The 17,005-nt window shown below is 55.9% G+C and overlaps 1 protein-coding gene and 2 long non-coding RNA genes across 9 annotated transcripts in view; 1 reads left to right on the top strand and 2 right to left on the bottom strand.

Annotated features, from left to right (window-relative positions):
• Window positions 1–971: 971 nt before the first annotated feature.
• LOC138847669 (uncharacterized) lies at window positions 972–2,404 on the bottom strand. The gene is made up of 2 exons (XR_011385585.1): window positions 2,242–2,404; window positions 972–1,172 (listed from the first exon to the last, which is right to left on the bottom strand). It is a non-coding gene; the product is annotated as an uncharacterized lncRNA (long non-coding RNA).
• The window catches only part of LOC103351859 (uncharacterized), a 105,559-nt gene continuing 90,348 nt past the window's right edge, over window positions 1,795–17,005 (top strand). For 2 of the 3 annotated variants that reach the window (XR_011385584.1, XR_007912047.2), the window contains exons 1-2: window positions 1,795–2,359; window positions 4,119–4,431. This is a non-coding gene — a long non-coding RNA (uncharacterized lncRNA). Of the gene's footprint in view, window positions 2,360–2,955; window positions 4,432–17,005 lie in introns of all 3 variants that reach the window. The other variant, XR_011385583.1, reaches the window with a different exon arrangement.
• On the bottom strand, window positions 3,296–14,548 carry GDPD2 (glycerophosphodiester phosphodiesterase domain containing 2). 5 transcript variants are annotated; one of them, XM_051827176.2, is made up of 16 exons: window positions 14,281–14,548; window positions 13,539–13,684; window positions 12,558–12,671; window positions 12,151–12,254; window positions 11,798–11,891; window positions 11,563–11,622; window positions 11,209–11,307; window positions 10,943–11,036; window positions 10,645–10,790; window positions 10,452–10,534; window positions 9,859–10,009; window positions 8,142–8,363; window positions 7,810–7,958; window positions 4,602–4,749; window positions 4,364–4,446; window positions 3,296–3,986 (listed from the first exon to the last, which is right to left on the bottom strand). In XM_051827176.2, the coding sequence occupies exons 3-16, from the start codon at window positions 12,660–12,662 to the stop codon at window positions 3,863–3,865; spliced, it is 1,662 nt and encodes a 553-aa protein (XP_051683136.1). In that variant the 5' UTR covers window positions 12,663–12,671; window positions 13,539–13,684; window positions 14,281–14,548; the 3' UTR covers window positions 3,296–3,862. The 5 variants fall into 5 exon arrangements, with proteins under 5 accessions (XP_051683136.1, XP_069923208.1, XP_008270968.2 ...); XM_070067107.1 differs by lacking the exons at window positions 13,539–13,684; window positions 14,281–14,548 and adding exons at window positions 4,086–4,114; window positions 12,877–13,275; XM_008272746.4 differs by lacking the exon at window positions 13,539–13,684 and having other exon boundaries at window positions 14,281–14,547.

The following is a 17,005-nucleotide window of genomic DNA, read 5'->3' as shown; positions in this document are numbered from 1 at the left end:
CCTTCCTTTTTCATTTTGTAATGAGTCTGAGTAAAATCCGTCCAGATTCATAATAAGCTTCTCCCTACCCCGCAGGCTCTCTGACACTCAGAATGGACTGGGTTGACAAGCCTGGGAGGAAGTCAGCAACACTGAGGCGCTTTGACACTTCACAAGGGAACCACCCCCCCCCACCCCCCCATCCAACGGCTCCGGCTCCAGCCCGAGGCCCCAGGGAGATAGGCGCCCCCTACGGGCGGAAAGCAGCCTCACGCCCCTGCAGGCGGCTGTGGTTGCTAGGCGACCAGGCGGCCTGCGCAGAGACCGAAGCGGTGGAGGATTTCCGTCAGGGATTTGCAAGGAGGGAGACCATTTCTCTCTCCTTCCACCGCCTCTCCCGCGCCCTCAGCAAACAGACGGAGTTGGGGCGGCGTGGCCCGCTGCTGTCTCCTAGGCTCAACTCATTCTTGAAAATACAGCCTCCTCGGGTGACCTCAGTCTGTGTGTGGAGCAACGTGAAATGTGGGGGCCTCAGTCCCGGGTGGCTGAAGGAAGACGTTTGTGGTTTGCAACGGGTGGGGAGGGAGGAGAAGGGGCATTGTCGTGGGTTGCATCCTTAGTCAACAGGAATTCTAGCAAATTGGGTATGAGTGGGAATGATTTAGGTAATTACTCCGGCAAGGTATCACGATTTTCCCAGCATTCCCAATGTATGCATTAGGAAATTCCTACTTGTGCTCATTAAAATAAAAAGAGCCCACGGGAATGACAATATACAAGGGATCAGTCACACCTCAGTGGCTTTCCTGAATTGGGTTTCTCTACAAAGAAGGGCGAGATCTTGAGGTCTGTGGACCCCTATAAGGACAGAACCCAACAAGAAGGAAAGATATCAGAAGAATGGGAGGGAGTGACACACAGACTCTTGCTGCTTGCTAGCTCTGTGTCTGCTTTGGGGATCTTCGACTCTGATCTTTCTGAAGCACACCATCTTTTTTTTATGACTTTTAAAATTTTATTTGAAAGGCAGAGTTATAGAGAGAGGTCTTCCATCTGCTGGTTCACTCTCCAAATGGCTGCAACGGCCGGAGCTGCGCTGATCTGAAGCCAGGAGTCAGGAGCCTCTTCTGGGTCTTCCACATGGGTGCAGAGTGGGCCATCTTCCACTGTTTTCCCAGTCCATTAGCAGAGAGCTGGATCAGAAATGGAACAGCCGGGACTCGAACCAGCACCCATGTGGGATACCAGCACTGCAGGCTGTGGCTTTACCAGCTATGCCACAGCGCCAGCCCTGAAGAACCCCATTTTTAGGAGGGTCTTTGGGGGCCAGAAATCCACAGTTTTTTCCCCCAGCAACTTCACATTCTGGCCCAGGAGCAGGCCTAGGCAGGCCAAGGCCATGGCCACAACAAGCTGACCACTTGGGATGGCTCTCTTCCCTCTCAGCTAGCTCAACAGAGACGCCTCACGGTGGCACAGCCCCAAGCCATGGCAAGCTTAGGGCAGAGCTGTGCCCAGGAGTCTCCTCTTGGGCTTTCCCTCAAGAGTTCCAAGGTAGCAATAGCAGGCGGAGGTAACCGGCAGCCAGAGAGCATCTGGCCAGCCAGCCGCTGGCTGAGTGCACAACATCTCCACAGGGCAGGATGGCAGGGGCAGGCTCCCTGCTCTCTGTTTCCAAACTGAACTGGGTCGGGGCTGTGCCTCCGCTCTATTAATAGCCCCCTAACCCAGCCTGCTAGCCCCAAACCCGGATGCCAGGAGCTGTGAGTCAGCAGCTAAAAATATCGGAGAGCAACTGCACCCGAACCCCAATGAGCAGCTCCCCCTGGCCCTCCGCCTTCAAGTTTGTCAGTCTCAGTTTTCACTTCAGGGACCCATAGAGGTTAAGTGCGCTATAGCTATCCAGTCCTCCTGGGAAGAGAGCGAGGTGGCCACCTAAGGGCTGGGTACCCAAGGCCAGGGGCTAGGAGCAAGGGCTTAGGGGCTGGGCGCCGGCATTTGGGACGCTCAGGTTAAAGGACTGCAGCTGAGGGCCTGGGAGCTGGGAGGCTGGGGCTGCGGGGGTGGAGATGCTGGATGCGGAGTCTGGGATGCGGTGGGGAGGGGGAAGGACGAGGCTGCAGGGCTGCGAGGTTGGGCGATTGGAGCTGGGACAGGGATGGGGGTGGCGGTACGTGCAGAGCGGTGAGAGCCCGGAGCTGAGGTCGGTGGTGGGCCTGCCTGAGGGGCGGGATCAGGAAACGGGAAAAGTAAGACAAATACAGCTTGAAAAGACGATATGTGGACATCTATCCCGGACAACGCGGCATGGACCCTGCGGTCTCTCGCGGTGCGCCTCCAGCCTCCTCGCGCGTCGCCCGCCCCGCCAGCTGCAGGCCAGGTATGTTGGCGTGGAAAGCCGCCTGAGTCCGTGTGTGCAAGTGTGTGCGTGGAGGGGCGGGGCGGCGCGCGAGGGGAAGGGGCGGTGTCCGCGAGGAGGCGGGGGCGGGAACACAAATTCAAACGCGTCTCTGTCGACTGGAGACCGGAAATGCCCAGGGGCATGCTGGGGATTGTAGTTCCCGTGGCGGCCTTGCATCCCAGGGTTAGGGTCTTGTCCCGAGGTGCCAGTGTTGCCCCAGGTCCCAGTCTAGAGAGAGAGGAGGAATCGAGAACCGAACCTCCTGCCCTTGCCAGCGCCTTAATTCAATATCCCTTGGTGTGGAGACTGGAACCACGGCGGATGCCAGAGCGGGGCGGGGGAGGGACTGTGGATTCAGACAGTTAGCCCCCCCTCCCCGTCCCCGTTTTTGCCTTGGTCCCTCACCCCTTCTACTCATCCTAGGCCTACTCTGCACTGGCCACCTCAGTTGCTTAGCCCAGGGACTCACGAGCAGCAAATACCAGTATCCTGGGGCATTTTGCTCCTCTAGGAGAGCTGGGTGGGCCAGAACTCAGACCCTGCGCACAGCCCTGAGCGAAAACTTGCCCTCACAGACCGGAGTCAAGGACCCAAGTCCCCAGCCGGCAAGGAATACAGGTGGCATTCAACAAAGACGTCACGGTGACGACGGGTGCGGCCTCCCTCTTGGGGGGCAGGTGACCACAAGGTGGAGCTACAGTGCAGCCCTGCACGGCGCGCCTGGGCCATTGGCAACGCCCGCGGTGGCAGCAACTCTTCAGTTGGCCTCCTGCAGTCCTTCCTTGCCACAGGTGGTTCCCCTGCCACCCATCCCCGAATCTCATAGGGTGACCCCCTCCGCATCCTGTCCCATCCAACCAAAGATGGAAGGTGCACCCTGCTCCCAAGCCCAGCGCAGAAAAGATCAGACCGTGACCAAATTGGAATTCAATTCATTGAGTGACAGATTAACAGGCAAGATACAGGAGCCAACATGTCTTAAAGAAAGTCTGTGTGCAGCAAAAAGCCACCTGTAGGCACAGAATTACATGGCTTGATGGGCTCTTTAGCTCCTAGCCTCTAGGCAGGAAAGTAGCTACGCCTTGAAGGTCAGGGGAGACAATGCATGGAGGGCAGCCCGTGTCACCATCCTGTCATCTCCGTGAATCACTGGTCGCAGCTGACCCACTGCGACACACCCTGTACCTTCTACGCCACAATGTTTGCACACAAAATTGGAGACATCGTCTTGGCACTCTCTTTCCCTTTTACTTCCTCATTCTAGTTTCCATTTAGGAGAAACTTCTCATGACTCACTTGTCTTTGCAACCACTTCCAGTCAGAACTCCAAAGGGAACAGATTCCGTGGCAGCTTTGGGGGGAGGGGGGAGGGAGGAGGGAGGACAGGTTGGCAGAGAGCCCTCATGGTTTGAAGTCTCCTGCTGCCAAAGTTCCCCACCCTGGGGAACTGGCACCCAGTACCCCCTAGACGATGCACATCAGTCACTCTCCCTCCCTTGCTGTTGACCAATGCAGACAGGCCTTGGGCTTGAGCAGGCAGAGGTGGGTCAGGGTCACTCCCTTGCAAAATTGTTGATCCTGGTTAGTAGCACGTCTGTTTCTAATCCTGGAAAGGGAGAGAGAGGGTGGGTCATATGGGAAGTGAGCAAGCAGAAGGCTAGAGGAGGTGAAAAACAGGTGGGGATGGGGGTGTGTGAGTTCTTACCAGTTCTCTCTCTCTCCTTTGCACACCTCCTAGAGGAAGAAAAGCTTCCTATCATGAGTTCAACCAGCTTCAAGTAGTACCTTCTGACCCGAGAGCGCCCTCAAACTGCCTTTCCCAGGTGCTAGGGGAATTTGGTGGTATAAAGCAGAGCCGAAGAATCTCCAAAGGAAAGAACCAGTGACCAGACTGCAAGCGCCAGGCAGCATGTATGAGTCTGAATGACTCTCATCAGCCTGGGGAAGGAAAAGACCCAGAAAGCTGAGACACAAGATGCTCACCCGTGCAGGAGGAAGATCCATAAAAACAGCAGGATGGAGACGCAATTGGTGATGTTCCACATCATTAGGTAGGTTTGAGGGGGCTGTGGGAAGAGGAAAAGGATGCCGTGAGTGGCCAGGGCCCTAGGGGTAAAGTATGGGGTGTTGAGGGGGGGATAAATAATAAAAACAGGGCTAGGGTCAAGGAGAATCAGAGATGGGAGAAGCAGCGCAGCAGTGGCGGTTCCAGGGTGCTTACAATAAGCCAGACAGGGTAATGCATCTGCTGCAGCAGTTGGCAGTCGTTGGTGGTGACTGAGTCGACCCCTGCACACCAGAGCAGGGAGAAGAGCCAGGCCTTGTTCACGACAAATAGGTTCACTGAGACATTATCCTGGTGCAGTGCCCTGTGGAGGTGGGAAAAGCACAGGCAACATCCAGAATCAGGGGGCAGGAGGCGCCGGAGGGAGGCAGCTGGCACGGGGGCATCCGTTGTACCTTTGCATAGCGGCCCCTGGTGGAAGGTGGTTTCTTGTGTGCAGCTGAACTCTGCCTTCCAAGGGGCTCCCACCCACAGGCCCTAGCTTTGCTGTCTGGGGCCACACAAATGTGACTCTCCTCTTTGTCCTGGGACTGCCCATCAGAGACCACTGCTCTGGGGTCGGCGCCGTGGCACAGTAGGTTAATCCTCCGCCTTCGGTGCTGGCATCCCATATGGGCACCAGTTCTAGTCCCGGCTGCACCTCTTCCCATCCAGCTCTCTGCTGTGGCCTAGGAAAGCAGTGGAGGATGGCCCAAGTGCTTGGGCCCCTGCACCCACATGGGAGACCAGGAAGAAGCACCTGGATCCTGGCTTCAGATTGGCGCAGCGTGCCGGCGTAATGGCCATTTGGGGGGTGAACCAACGGAAGGAAGACCTCTCTGTCTCTCCGTCTCACTGTCTGTAACTCTACCACTCAAATAAATAAATAAAATCATTTTTTTAAAAGAGACCACTGCTCCGAGTCTTCCCTTCTCCACCATCAGTTCCTTCAATGATTACTCTTGGGACTGGGGTGATTATTTCCTTCCCCATAAAACCCTCCCTAATGTGATCTTCATTTATTTTTTTTAAAAAGATTTTATTTATTTATTAGAGAGACAGAGCTACAGAGAGAGGGAGAGCCAGAAAGAAAGATGTTCCATTCACCGCTTCACTTTCCAAATGGCTGCAACAGCTGGAGCTGGGCTGATCAGAAGCCAGGAGCCAGGAGCTTGGGTGCAGGGGCCCAAGCACTTGGGCCATCTTCCACTGCTTTCCCAGGCCATCAGTAGGGAGCTGGATCAGAAGTGGAGCAGCCGGGACCCAAACCAGCGCCCATATGGAATGCTGGTGCCGCAGGTGGAGGCTTAACCTACTGTGCCATAGCACCGGCCCCTCTAATGTGATCTTACTCCAACTCATCAATGTTCCTTTAAAAATATGGGGCCTGCCTCTGCACCTCATTTCCCACATAGGCTTGGACTCGCTTTGAGCGGAACACAACTCTTTTCTGCTGCCTCCTGGACAGTAGGCCTGTATGAAGGCAGCCCAGTCGGGTTAGTCTTCGATGATGCTACATGCCCTTAGGATTCACTAGACCTATTGTTCAATCCAAGCGCTGGTATTTTTCATACACATTTCTGCCAATGCCCATGTCTCCACTCTTGTCTTTGTGCAACTAGAAACTCTTTTGGGTCCCCAATACAGGTCTTCGCACCTATCCCTGTTTCATTTGATCTTTGGGCGCCTCCATTCCATCATCAGTGTGTTGCTGATCAATTCCCATCTTTTAGAAACACGATCAGCACCTTGTTGTCCAGGACAGAGCTAAGGTGAGGGCTAAACTCTAGGCCATGTCTCCCTCCATGATGATAGCTTGGAAAAAGATCTTTGAACTACTTAGGATAAGTCGGCTGTCATTCAGTTCACATTTTTCTATCTGACCACAGGGACATTATAAGAGACCCTGGGGATCCCACAGCTTCAAGTCCATTATGTTTACTTGGTCAGCTTCTGCAGCCCAGCTCTCATCTGGAACTCTCTCTTCACTGGCTCCATTCTCTCTTACACCTATCTCTTTGGTGTAGAACAAAAACTAAAGTCTTTCTCGTGGCCTATAAGGTCCTATCCAATTCGATCCCTATTTCTCTGGTCTCATCTTCCTCTTCTTCATCAGGCTGCTGCTCCTGCCCTTCTGCAGCTCTGCTCGTGGTTAGCTCCTCGTGACAATTCAGGTCAGACGTCACCTTTTCAACCACTCTTCCTAATGTAGCTATACCCCCGACTCCTGCCCTCCACCCAGCCCCTGGCTCCCAATCCCAGTCACACTAGTTCAGATCCCCATTTGGTCTTTATAACACATATCACTATCCAACATATGAGGGGGTCTTTGAAAAAGTCATGGAGAATACATATGATGAATGTGCTTCCAAAAGTTTTGCACCAATGGGGACTGGCGTTGTGGTGCAGCAGGTTAAGCCACTAGTTATAATGCTGGCATATACCATATACCACACCAGAGTGCCAGTTTGAGTCCCAGTTGCTCTGCTTCTAATGCAGCATCCTTCTAGTTCACCTGGGAAGGCAGCAGATGGTCTCCCAGGTGCTTGGGCCCCTGCACCCCTATGGGGGACCTACATGGAGTTCCTGGCTCCTGATTTTTTTTTAATTTTTATTTATTTATTTATTTATTTATTTATTTATTTGACAGGCAGAGTGGACAGTGAGAGAGAGAGACAGAGAGAAAGGTCTTCCTTTGCCGTTGGTTCACCCTCCAATGGCCGCCGCGGCCGGCGCGCTGCGGCTGGTGCACCGCGCTGATCCGATGGCAGGAGCCAGGAGCCAGGTGCTTTTCCTGGTCTCCCATGGGGTGCAGGGCCCAAGCACCTGGGCCATCCTCCACTGGACTCCCTGGCCACAGCAGAGAGCTGGCCTGGAAGAGGGGCAACCGGGACAGAATCCGGCACCCCAACCGGGACTAGAACCCGGTGTGCCGGCGCCGCTAGGCGGAGGATTAGCCTAGTGAGCCGCAGCGCCGGCCTCCTGGCTCCTGATTTTGACCTGGCCCAGCCCTGGCTATTGTGGCCATTTAGGGAATAAACCAGTAGATGGAAGATCTCTCTCTCTCTCTCTCTCATGTTCTGCCTTGCAAATACATAAATAAATATTTAAGTTATTTTGTGCCAAAAATAAATGTATCTTTGAATTCCATTTTCCATGAACTTTTTGGGGTACCCTTGCCTGTGTGTTTTGTCTGTGTCTTTCACTAAGACATAATCCCACAAAAGCAGAGAGCTTGTCTGTCTTACTCACGTCGTGTCCCGACAGCCTGATCCACGGCAAGTGTTCTACAAGCATCTGCTGTATGAGTGAATGACTGACTGAAGGAATAGCCTTTGCCGGCCCTGCACTGTGACCCCCTCCATTCCTCTCCCTGAGCACTCACTTGATATCCAAGAGTGGCAGATCTTGATAAGGGAGGTTAAGAAACTGGGGCCTCTCTGTTCTATTGCCTCCCTGATGTCCATATATCTGGCGCATTCTGGGTGCCCGTTGTTGGACGTTAGCCCGATCTTCATCTGGTAGCCAAAGAACCTGTGGTTGAGGAAGGACGGGCATGAAGGATTCTAGGGCAGGGGGCAGAGAGGTTTGACCACAGTATGGGGGATGGGAGTTGGGGCAGGGCACTGGGGCAAGGCAAAGCCTCAACAAGGATCATGGCTTAGGGAAGGCGGAGCAGGCAAAAAGGGGGCCCCTGGGAGGTTCTGGTAACATCACCATGGCTTGGGGCACCCTTGCACTCAGCACAGTCTCCAGGGTCTGATTGACGAAAGTGTCATAATATGTGTGATTCCGTGGGGGTCGGCGCAAGTCAAACATGATGGACAGGTTGAGGGCTGCGGCTTCCTTCAGTAGCTCCTCTAGCGCTGGTACCATCTGATTCTCAGCCTCTTTGCGATCGGGGCCGGACAGCTGCTTGGCACCCCAAAATGGTTTCCTCTGGAAGAAAAGAAAATTATTTCAAAATCAGACAAAGTCTCCAGGCCATCTTTCCATCCCCCACCATCTTCACTCATGCCCCGCCCCCCAACTTGATGTCCAGCTTCTGGCCAATACCATTCTCTGTGACAAACCTCCTACCCTCCAGCTTCGTCGACTGCCTCTTTCCCACTACACCTCCTCTTTGGTCTCATACAGACCTCAGAGATCTTGACCCTTTGGTTTCTGCTCAGCGCCAGGAGTCCCTTTCTGGCCACGCCCACTTCCCCTAGGGTCCACCCACAACTTGCACTGCCTTTCCCGCTGTACTCTCAACCCTCTTCCTGCCTTACAGCTCCCAGGCTGACTCAGTTCCACAGCTGTCTGCCTCCTCCAGCCCTTTGAGTTCTTCTCCCCTTATTATCAGCGGATGACCTGGCCTCCTAATCACTGCCATGATAAAACCAGCTAGCTGACATTTGTTGAGGACTTCGTCCATGCCACGCAGTGTTCTAAGTACCTTCTGCGTATTAGCTGAGTTAATCCTTCTAACAAGCCTGCAAGGTAGGTACTGTAGTTATTCCCATTGCAGAAATGTGGCAACTCAGGCACCGAGAGACTTAAGGAACGTGGCACTCAGAATGCTGGAGCCAGGATTCAAACCCATAGATCCCTCACTCTCATTCAGAATCAGATACAGAATTAAATGGAAGAAAAAGCAAATGGCAAAAGAGTGTCATTGACCCTGTTTGAGCCACAAAGAAATCATTTGTTAGCAGTGAACAGTTTTTCAGAGGGGTCAGGCTGTGGAAGACTTCCACTTCTACGTGATTACTCCCACTTCCATTTAGCCACTTTTTGTTCCTTGGAAATACACCTGTTCCCCCCCCCCCAACACGTTTACTTCAAAGAGTTTGCAGAAAACAGAATTTTGGTTTGATATTGAGTTGATTCACAATATACAGTGTATTTTGATGCACAAAAAAATTTTTTTTGAAAGCCACGCATTTGAGGCTCTTCAAAACGTTCATGGGGAAAAAAAGTTGAAAATTTAAAAACAGGATAAAAGTTTTTGATTTTTAAAGGGTCATAGAAAATGCATATGATACTAAAAAAAACTATGCATGGATTTCAATAACTCTTGGTACTCATCTTCTCATCTCATTTTCCCACACACGTTTTGAAGTACCCTCTTCCTTCCAGGCCTCACACTGCTCTTCCCTCTGACTAGAACTCTTTCCCCTTGCCCTGCCCCATCTTTTGAGAAACGCCCCTGCACGCAGTGACACACCCCCGCCCCACCCCGCTCCTTTCTAGCCACAAAAATACTTTTCTCCGATTTTAGGTTTCCTGTCCTAATTGTCTATGCCTAGCCTGTCTTCTAAGTGTGAGTGACTTGAGGACAGAGACCGCTCCTGCTGCCCAGCATGGCATGGGGCGCACCGGTAAATGCTTGTCAATGCAATAGACTCTGCTCGCCCCCCCCCCCCTACTTCTTCCGGGAAGCTGTCCTCACCTCTAGGAACCAGGTCCCTGCGTTGAGCCTCTGCAGTTCAGCCCAGGAGAAGTCACTGCTGTGGGCTGTGACTCGGCTCGGGAACACGGAAGCTACATCTGTGGTCCTGCTTAGCTGCTCATCATGCATGAGGAAGGGGACCCCGTCGGAGCTGAGGGCACAAGGGGCTGTCAGGGCGCCAGGCTCTGGGGTTGCTCATCTGCCCCTTTATAATTTGTTCTTTCCATTTCAAAGACAAAGAGGGAGGGAGGGAGGGAGAGAGACAGACAGACAGACAGACACAGAGAGATCTCCCATCTGCTGGTTCACTCTCCAGATGGCCACAACAGCCAGGACTGGGCCAGGCTGGGAACACTCTAGCCAGGTCTCCCACGTGGGTGGCAGAGACCCATCTACCCGAGCCATCACCGCTGCCTCCCAGGGTCTGCATTAGCAGGAAGCTGGAGTCGGGAGCCAGAGCCAGGTGCTGAACCCAGGCACTCGGATATGGAGCACAAGCATCTCAACCACTAGGCTAAACGGCCACCCCTGCTCCTCCTGTACTGAGCTCCCACCCCGTGTCCCCCAGTGCTCAGACCCCCAGCCTGTGTCACCTGACCATCACATCCGTCTCGAACACAGCAGCTCCACATTCCGCTGTCTTCCGCAGGGACATCAGGGTGTTCTCAGGGGCCAGCTGGGAAAGCGACGCAGTAAGGAGGGTGCCAGGGAAGGGTGGGAGCCTGGGAACCCACAGGCCTGGCTGTCGCAGGCAGGAGAAGGGGCAGCAACCTGCCCAACACTCACCATGGGCGCCCCTCGGTGCCCCACCAGCCCAGGCTTGCGGGGTAAGTCTCTAGGCTCCATGATGCAGGGGGCAGAGATGCACAGGGGTACCAGGTAGATGACCAGGGCAACTCCGCAAAATAGGAGCAGTAGCAGAATCTTGGGACCTGTTGGGGGGTGGGGGACAGGGTTTGAGAAAGGGCAATGGGGGGGGGGCTCTGGGTGCAGAAGGCAGAGTACAGATGCAGGCAAGCAGGTGAGCCGCGGGAGGCAGAAGCACAGGTGGCCGGGGAGCGGGGCGGCGGGGCAGAGTTGGCACCTTTCCGGTCCATACGGTAGAAGGTATCAGCCACAGGCCAGGCCAGGAGGGTGATCCCCGCGACTGCTCCGATGTGAAGGAATGGGGCTGTGGCCTGTGGACAAGAGCTGGTGAGGAGGAGGGCTCTTCCCCGTGCTCCTCCCTCTCAGGGCCTGGCTCCTGGAGTTTGGAGCTGCCTGCAGTCTTGGGGGAACCAGGGAGCAAGACATGTCCTGGGTTGGCCACACGCGGAACTTTCTCCTAGGCCTTGGAGCTCGTCCACTCACCTGCAGTGACAGCCGTAAGCTGTGCCACTCCTGCCGCCACTGGATGTCTAGTCCCACGAAGCCAGCGGCCACAAGCAGCATAATGAGGAACAGTAGCACCTGAGAGGCCAGGGACCAATGAACGTGGTTAGCGGTGGCATGCGGGTGGGGGGGGTGTATCTCCTCACTCTATGGAGACAGGACCCTCCCCTTCCAGTGACGCATCATTTCCCTTCTTGCACTCAAGAAATATTTACTGGCCTTGCAGTCCTGGGCTTGACTCCAGGGATATAAAAGAGGTCCTGAGCAAAGAGGCAGCCAAGTGTGCTGCCCAGTGACCTCCCCTCCTGCTCTCCCCTCCCCCCCACCTCGTACCTTGTGGACACGGTGCAGGTGCAGGGGCTGTCCACAAAGCTGCAGGACCAGGGCCAAGAGCTGGGGGCAGAGTGGTGGAGGGGGGTGATGTCACTGCGGAGGATGGCTGTCCGGCATGGCACCTCCCTCGAACCCCCCCCCCCCATTTAGCTTCGTCCCCTCCCCATGGCTGGGGTGAGAAACAAGGGGGAGGGGCTGAAGTAGAGGGTATTCCAGCAGCAGCCCCTGGACCTACCAGTAGCAGGGACGCGTAGGTGACCAGTAGAGAGATGACCAGCAGGAGTGCCAGGGACCAGTCCATCCAGTGTCCCCAGTGGCGGAACAGGAATCTGAGGGAGGTGGAGAGGGGGGTGTATCAGTGGGGGGAGAAGAGGAGTTGGGAGGGTGGATCCAGGGGTGGGGGCTGGGCTAGTAGATCCAGGAGGACTACAAGGAGGCTCATGGGAAAGTCTTTCCGAGGACGGGGATGTTTCCTGGAGGGCTTTTCTAAGGCCTGAGGCCCTGAACGCCCAGGGGTCCCAGGGCAGGGCGTTGGCAGATAGGTATGCTGAGGAAGGGGTGGGGTGGAGGCGGGGCTCCGTGACACACTCATTGAAGTTGTGCAGGTCATTGAGAAGGATGAGCCCGATGTACAGCCAGCCCAGGCACAGGAGGAAGGTGAGGAAGAGCAGGCCAAACCAGACACAGTCGCACTGCAAAGGGGGCAGGAGAAACGCTCACAGCCCAGGCCCATTGCACACCCACAGTGCCACCCAAGGATGGCAGCTCCAGCCAGAGCTTCCTGCCCAAGCGAGGGACTGCTCTGCTCTGGGGGCCAGTGCTTCCCGTGGCTGAGGGCCAATGGCTTCCTGGGAAGAGAAAGCCCCTCCAACCTCCCCCCACCCCACCCCTCCTCCCAGCCGCCTCTGAACACAGCCGGCCTCCTGGTCCCCTCGGTGGGCCTCTGCCTCCCGCCCTCCAGCCTCCCTGCTCCGCTCGCTCCGGCAGAACTCCACCTTGCTGGTTTGCATCCTCTCTTTGGGGCACTTCCGCCAGTGGCAGCTATACAGGCAGTGGAGGCACCGGGTCCAGGCGGAGCGGCAGCCAGGGGACTCGGCCATGGCGAAGGCCTGGGGGAAGGGACACTGGGCCATTGGGGACGCTGGCAGAGGGCAGATCCCAGCCTCCCTCCCAGTGTATCTGAGGAGCCCGAGGGAGGGGCAGAAGCCTGGGATGCTGCTCAGCAACGGAGGAGGCCACGGGCAGGCCCCAGGAGGCTGGGTCAGAGGAAGGGGGACGATTGCTGGGCTCTTTCTCTCCCTTTATTCTCGGTACCTGGAAAGTGCGTGGGACACCTGGAGGTGCAGCCTCTTTGCAGGCAGAACGCATACCCAGTCTCTCCAGCTCCTCCCCACTTCCTTCCAATTCCTAGCCCTGGGGCTGGGGTGCCTGTCCAGGGTGGAAACTGGGGAGAAGCTGCCCCGGGGTGGGACCAACTCTGTCCAGCCAGTTGAGGCAGATCTGGCCTAGCTGGAGGTGCTTGCCCTAGGTGGAGTTGCCTTCCACCCCAGGGAGCAGGAGTAACCTGAAGCAGAGGCTCCAGTTTTGACCTGGGGCTATGGGAGGCCTAACTAGTTGGCCAGTTGCTATGGATACCGAGATTGCACAAATCACAAAGCCCTGACTGAAAGATTCTCCGTGTCCACTCCCCAGAGGGCAGGGGGCACTGGTGGCCTGAATCACTCCGGAAGGCTTGTTCTTCCCCCTTCTTACCCCCGACACCCCCTCAAACACACCTGCAAAGCCAACCCCAGTCTTGTCCTTTCCTGCCCAGTCGACTCCCCCCCCTCCAGCTAGAAGCCCAGGCCCCGCCCTCCCCGTTCCAAGGGCCCCACCCTCAGAGTTAAGCTTTGGTGAAAGTATAACACATGCAGGGCAAAGGTATGTGTGTGTGTGTGTGTGTGGTGTGGTTGTCTTGGGGCAGCGGATCCCTGTACCTTGTGCTTCTGGGGCTGGCTGAGAGACCAAGCTGACCGCCAGGCTGGGTGGCTGTGTGGCTGACCCTCCTTGAGGGCGCTCGTGTGTACTAGCCGCTGTCACTGTGAATGGGTTTCTGGAAGACTGTGAGTATGTAAAGGAGCCCCTGGTAGACAGAGAGAGAGAGAGAGAGACAGAGAAAGAGAGAGACAGAGAGGTGTCCAGGGGATCCAGCCCCAGCTGCCCCGACTCTGCACAGTCCTGGGGAGGTGCACAGTGGCTGGATCCCTGCAAGGAGGAAGGGTCTGGCTGTTTCTGGACCTGCCCTCCTATTCTATGATTCTATGCTTGCCTTGGGAAAGGGGTGTTGAGGTAGGGGTGGAGGAGTGTGTGTTGAGGGGGCTAGGGCTGGGGGCTAGGAAACCTCTCTTCTCCCTGAGACCCTACCCAGAAAAAGTCAGTGCAAAGGGAGCCCCCTGCCTCTGCCCTTCCTGGGACAGGCTCGCTGTAGCCTATTCTGTGCCCCAGTCTGTACCACTTGCCTCCCCCTGCACCCCAAACACTGCTTCTCAGAGTCCCACCTCCCTCCAGGAACCATCTGGAGGATGGGATGAGGATCTGAGCAGCCTGAACACCCCAGGTTAGGGGGGAGAAGCTGCCAGGGGTGCCGCTCAATTCCCTGGACCCAGTCCCCGCCGTGTGGAGCCTGTCTCCGCCCCGTGGCTCCCGCCTGTCGTCCCCAGCCTTCCGGGACCCTCACACCTTTTTTCAGCCGCAGCTCTGCTCTCTGCTCTGCACTGCTTCCCAGCTCCTCTGCGAGTTGTCTGCCTCCTCCCTCTTCCAGTTCTTGACTCAGCCCCACCGGTCAAACAGGTGGCACGGTTGCCACCTACAGGAGAATGTGCCGGTCCTGTGTTGCAGGCGTGCTACTGCTCCGTGGCCTGGGCCCCGTCCGGGTGGGAAGACGGGAGGGAGGGAGGGAGGGGGAGGGAGAGCAGCTCTGCTTCTTTCCTCGCTGGCGGTCAGGGGGCTAGGGGTAAGGAATTCCTTTGTGCAGCTTTCCCCATCCCTCTGTCCCTCCTCCTGTTCCCCTCCCAGTCACTGCTGGGGCTTTGTCCAGGCTCAGGGAGGCGAGGGCTGAGGGCACAGGCGGGCGGGAAGCTGGGGGTGGGGTGGGGTGGGGAGGTGACCACACAACTTTGCAACTTGGCAGTGAGGAGAAGGGGCCCTGCCAGCCCCCTGGAAAGGAGTGTGAGTGTGTGAGTGTGAGCGTGTGTGTGTGTGTGTGTGTGTGTGTGTGTGTGTGTCTAGTTTCTAGTCTCAAGCTCCCTGGGAGGGACAGCCTTGATTCATCAGCTTCCCTTTCCTCTTGGGCTTCCTCTACCACTTCTACAAGGTGCACCTTCGAGATGTAGTTACGTACTTTCTTGAACTTTGGCGGCAGGTCGCCCTGCCCCTGGAGCAGGGATCCCCAGGGGTCTTGTGGCTCTTGGGGGACACGAGTAGCCCTCCACTTCTCCCATCACCCCAGATGGGAGATGCTCACTCAGGACCTGCTGGGACTTGGCGTCCTTTCCAAGGTAGTCTGAGGTCTCCCTCTAAGAAGCATATGAGGAATGTATAGTGCGTTAGGGTCACAGTGTTTGGGAAGGTGAACAGGTACAGAAGATGCCGTTACTGTGGCCTCGGTAGGAGCGGGCTGGCTGGCAAGCTGTAGTCAGTTTAGCTTTCAAGGCCAGGGGTCCATGTGGGCTGGGGTCCCGAGGCTGGCTTGACTGTGCCTTTCTACATTGCCATTGCTGCAGGCACTCCAGGTCTGGGGGCTAGCCTGGCATGGTGGTGGTGGGAAAGGCGTCTTGTCTGGGGGAATAACCCTCTGTGCCCCTCCCCCCAGGCGCACTGGATTTCCACCAGTGAGAAGGAAGACTGGCTCTCTTATGACAAGAGCCAGCCCCCTCCCTCTCCGCCCTTCCCATTGTATCCAGAGGCTCTAGTTGGCAATGGAGGAGGCGCCCGTGCTCCCTCGGAATTAAAATGCACAGAGAAGCAGGGCTGCTCGCTGGCAGAGGGCCAGGGAGGGCCGGCAGGTCACCCAGTCCTCCGCAGGCTTTATTCTAGCCAGGTTCTTGTTTCATTTGCTTTGCTTGGGCTGTGGTGGAGTCTACAAGAGTTCTTGGGAGGGGGGTGGTTTGGGAGCTCTTTTACGGGGGGAGGACGCTGGGATTCAGAAGGCATGGCTCTTCAGAAGGCTCCAAGTGCAGTGTGTGTGTGTGTGTGTGTGTGTGTGTGTGTGTGTGGTGGGGAGCACTGTAGGCCAGGCCTCCTTTTGGCTTTAAGCAGGGCTGGAAAACCCTGGTGCATAGTTGAGGAGCAAGGCTCACGGCTCTGGTTTGCTTTTGAAGGAGAAAGCGAGGAACCAGTGCTGTTCTGTCCTGGGACTGAACAGCAGTATGGTCCCAAATCCATCTAGGCTGAGAAATTAGGCTGCATGCAAGACATTAGGAAGGGCCACTGCTGACCGGTGCCGCTGCTCAATAGGCTAATCCTCCACCTGCAGCGCCAGCACCCCGGGTTATAGTCCCGGTTGCTCCTCTTCCAGTCCAGCTCTCTGCTGTGGCCTGGGAGTGCAGTGGAGGATGGCCCAAGCGCTTGGGCCCTGCACCCGCATGGGAGACCAGGAGAGGTACCTGGCTCCTGGCCCCTGATCAGCGTGGTGCGCCGGCCGCAGCGGCCATTGCGGGGTGAACCAACAGAAAATGAAGACCTTTCTGTCTCTCTTCTCTCTCACTGTCCACTCTGCCTGTCCGCCCCCCCCCCACCAAAAAAAAAAAGATAAGAAAAAGAAAAAAAGGAAGGGCCACTGCTGCCACTTCAGAGCTTTGCTGTTAGACCTGGGTTCAAGTTCTAGCTCTATTACTTGAACTTTGGACCTTAGTCTCATCTGCAAGATAAGGACACCTATCTAGTTGACCTTTATTTGTGTGGAGCAAATAAAATTGTGGCAAGAACATGAAGATGCTTAGGAAATGTGGTTTCTCCCTTCCAAATCTGGACACCAAGGCAGGTTCCACAGTAGAGATCAGGCCTTTGGCCTGGTGAGGATTGTTCCCATTTCTCAGAGTAGCAAAGCAACATAAAGACAACACCCTGCTGCACTCTAGCCTCTGGGAAACCAGGGCAAGCTTTAAGAAAGCAGGAAGGGGCTGATATAGGAGGTTAGGCTGCCACCTGTGACACCAGCAACCCATATGGGCACCGGTTCAAGTTCTGGCTGCTCCACTTCCAATCCAGCTCCCTGCTCATGGCCTAGGAAAAGCAGTAGAAGTTGGCTTAAGTGCTTGGGCCCCCGCTACCCATGTGGGAAACCCAGATGAACCTCCAGGCTCCTGGATTTGACCCAGTTGAGCCCTGGCCATTGCAGCCACTTGGGGAATGAACCAGCAAATGGAAGCTCCGCCTCTCTCTGTCTCTCTCCCCCCTCTGTAAC

The sequence above is a fragment of the Oryctolagus cuniculus genome, chromosome X, assembly GCF_964237555.1.
Source record: "Oryctolagus cuniculus chromosome X, mOryCun1.1, whole genome shotgun sequence".
In the NCBI taxonomy this organism is placed as follows: domain Eukaryota; kingdom Metazoa; phylum Chordata; class Mammalia; order Lagomorpha; family Leporidae; genus Oryctolagus; species Oryctolagus cuniculus.
Note: the sequence above shows the minus strand (reverse complement) of the source record. Positions and strands in the feature narration are given on the sequence as shown.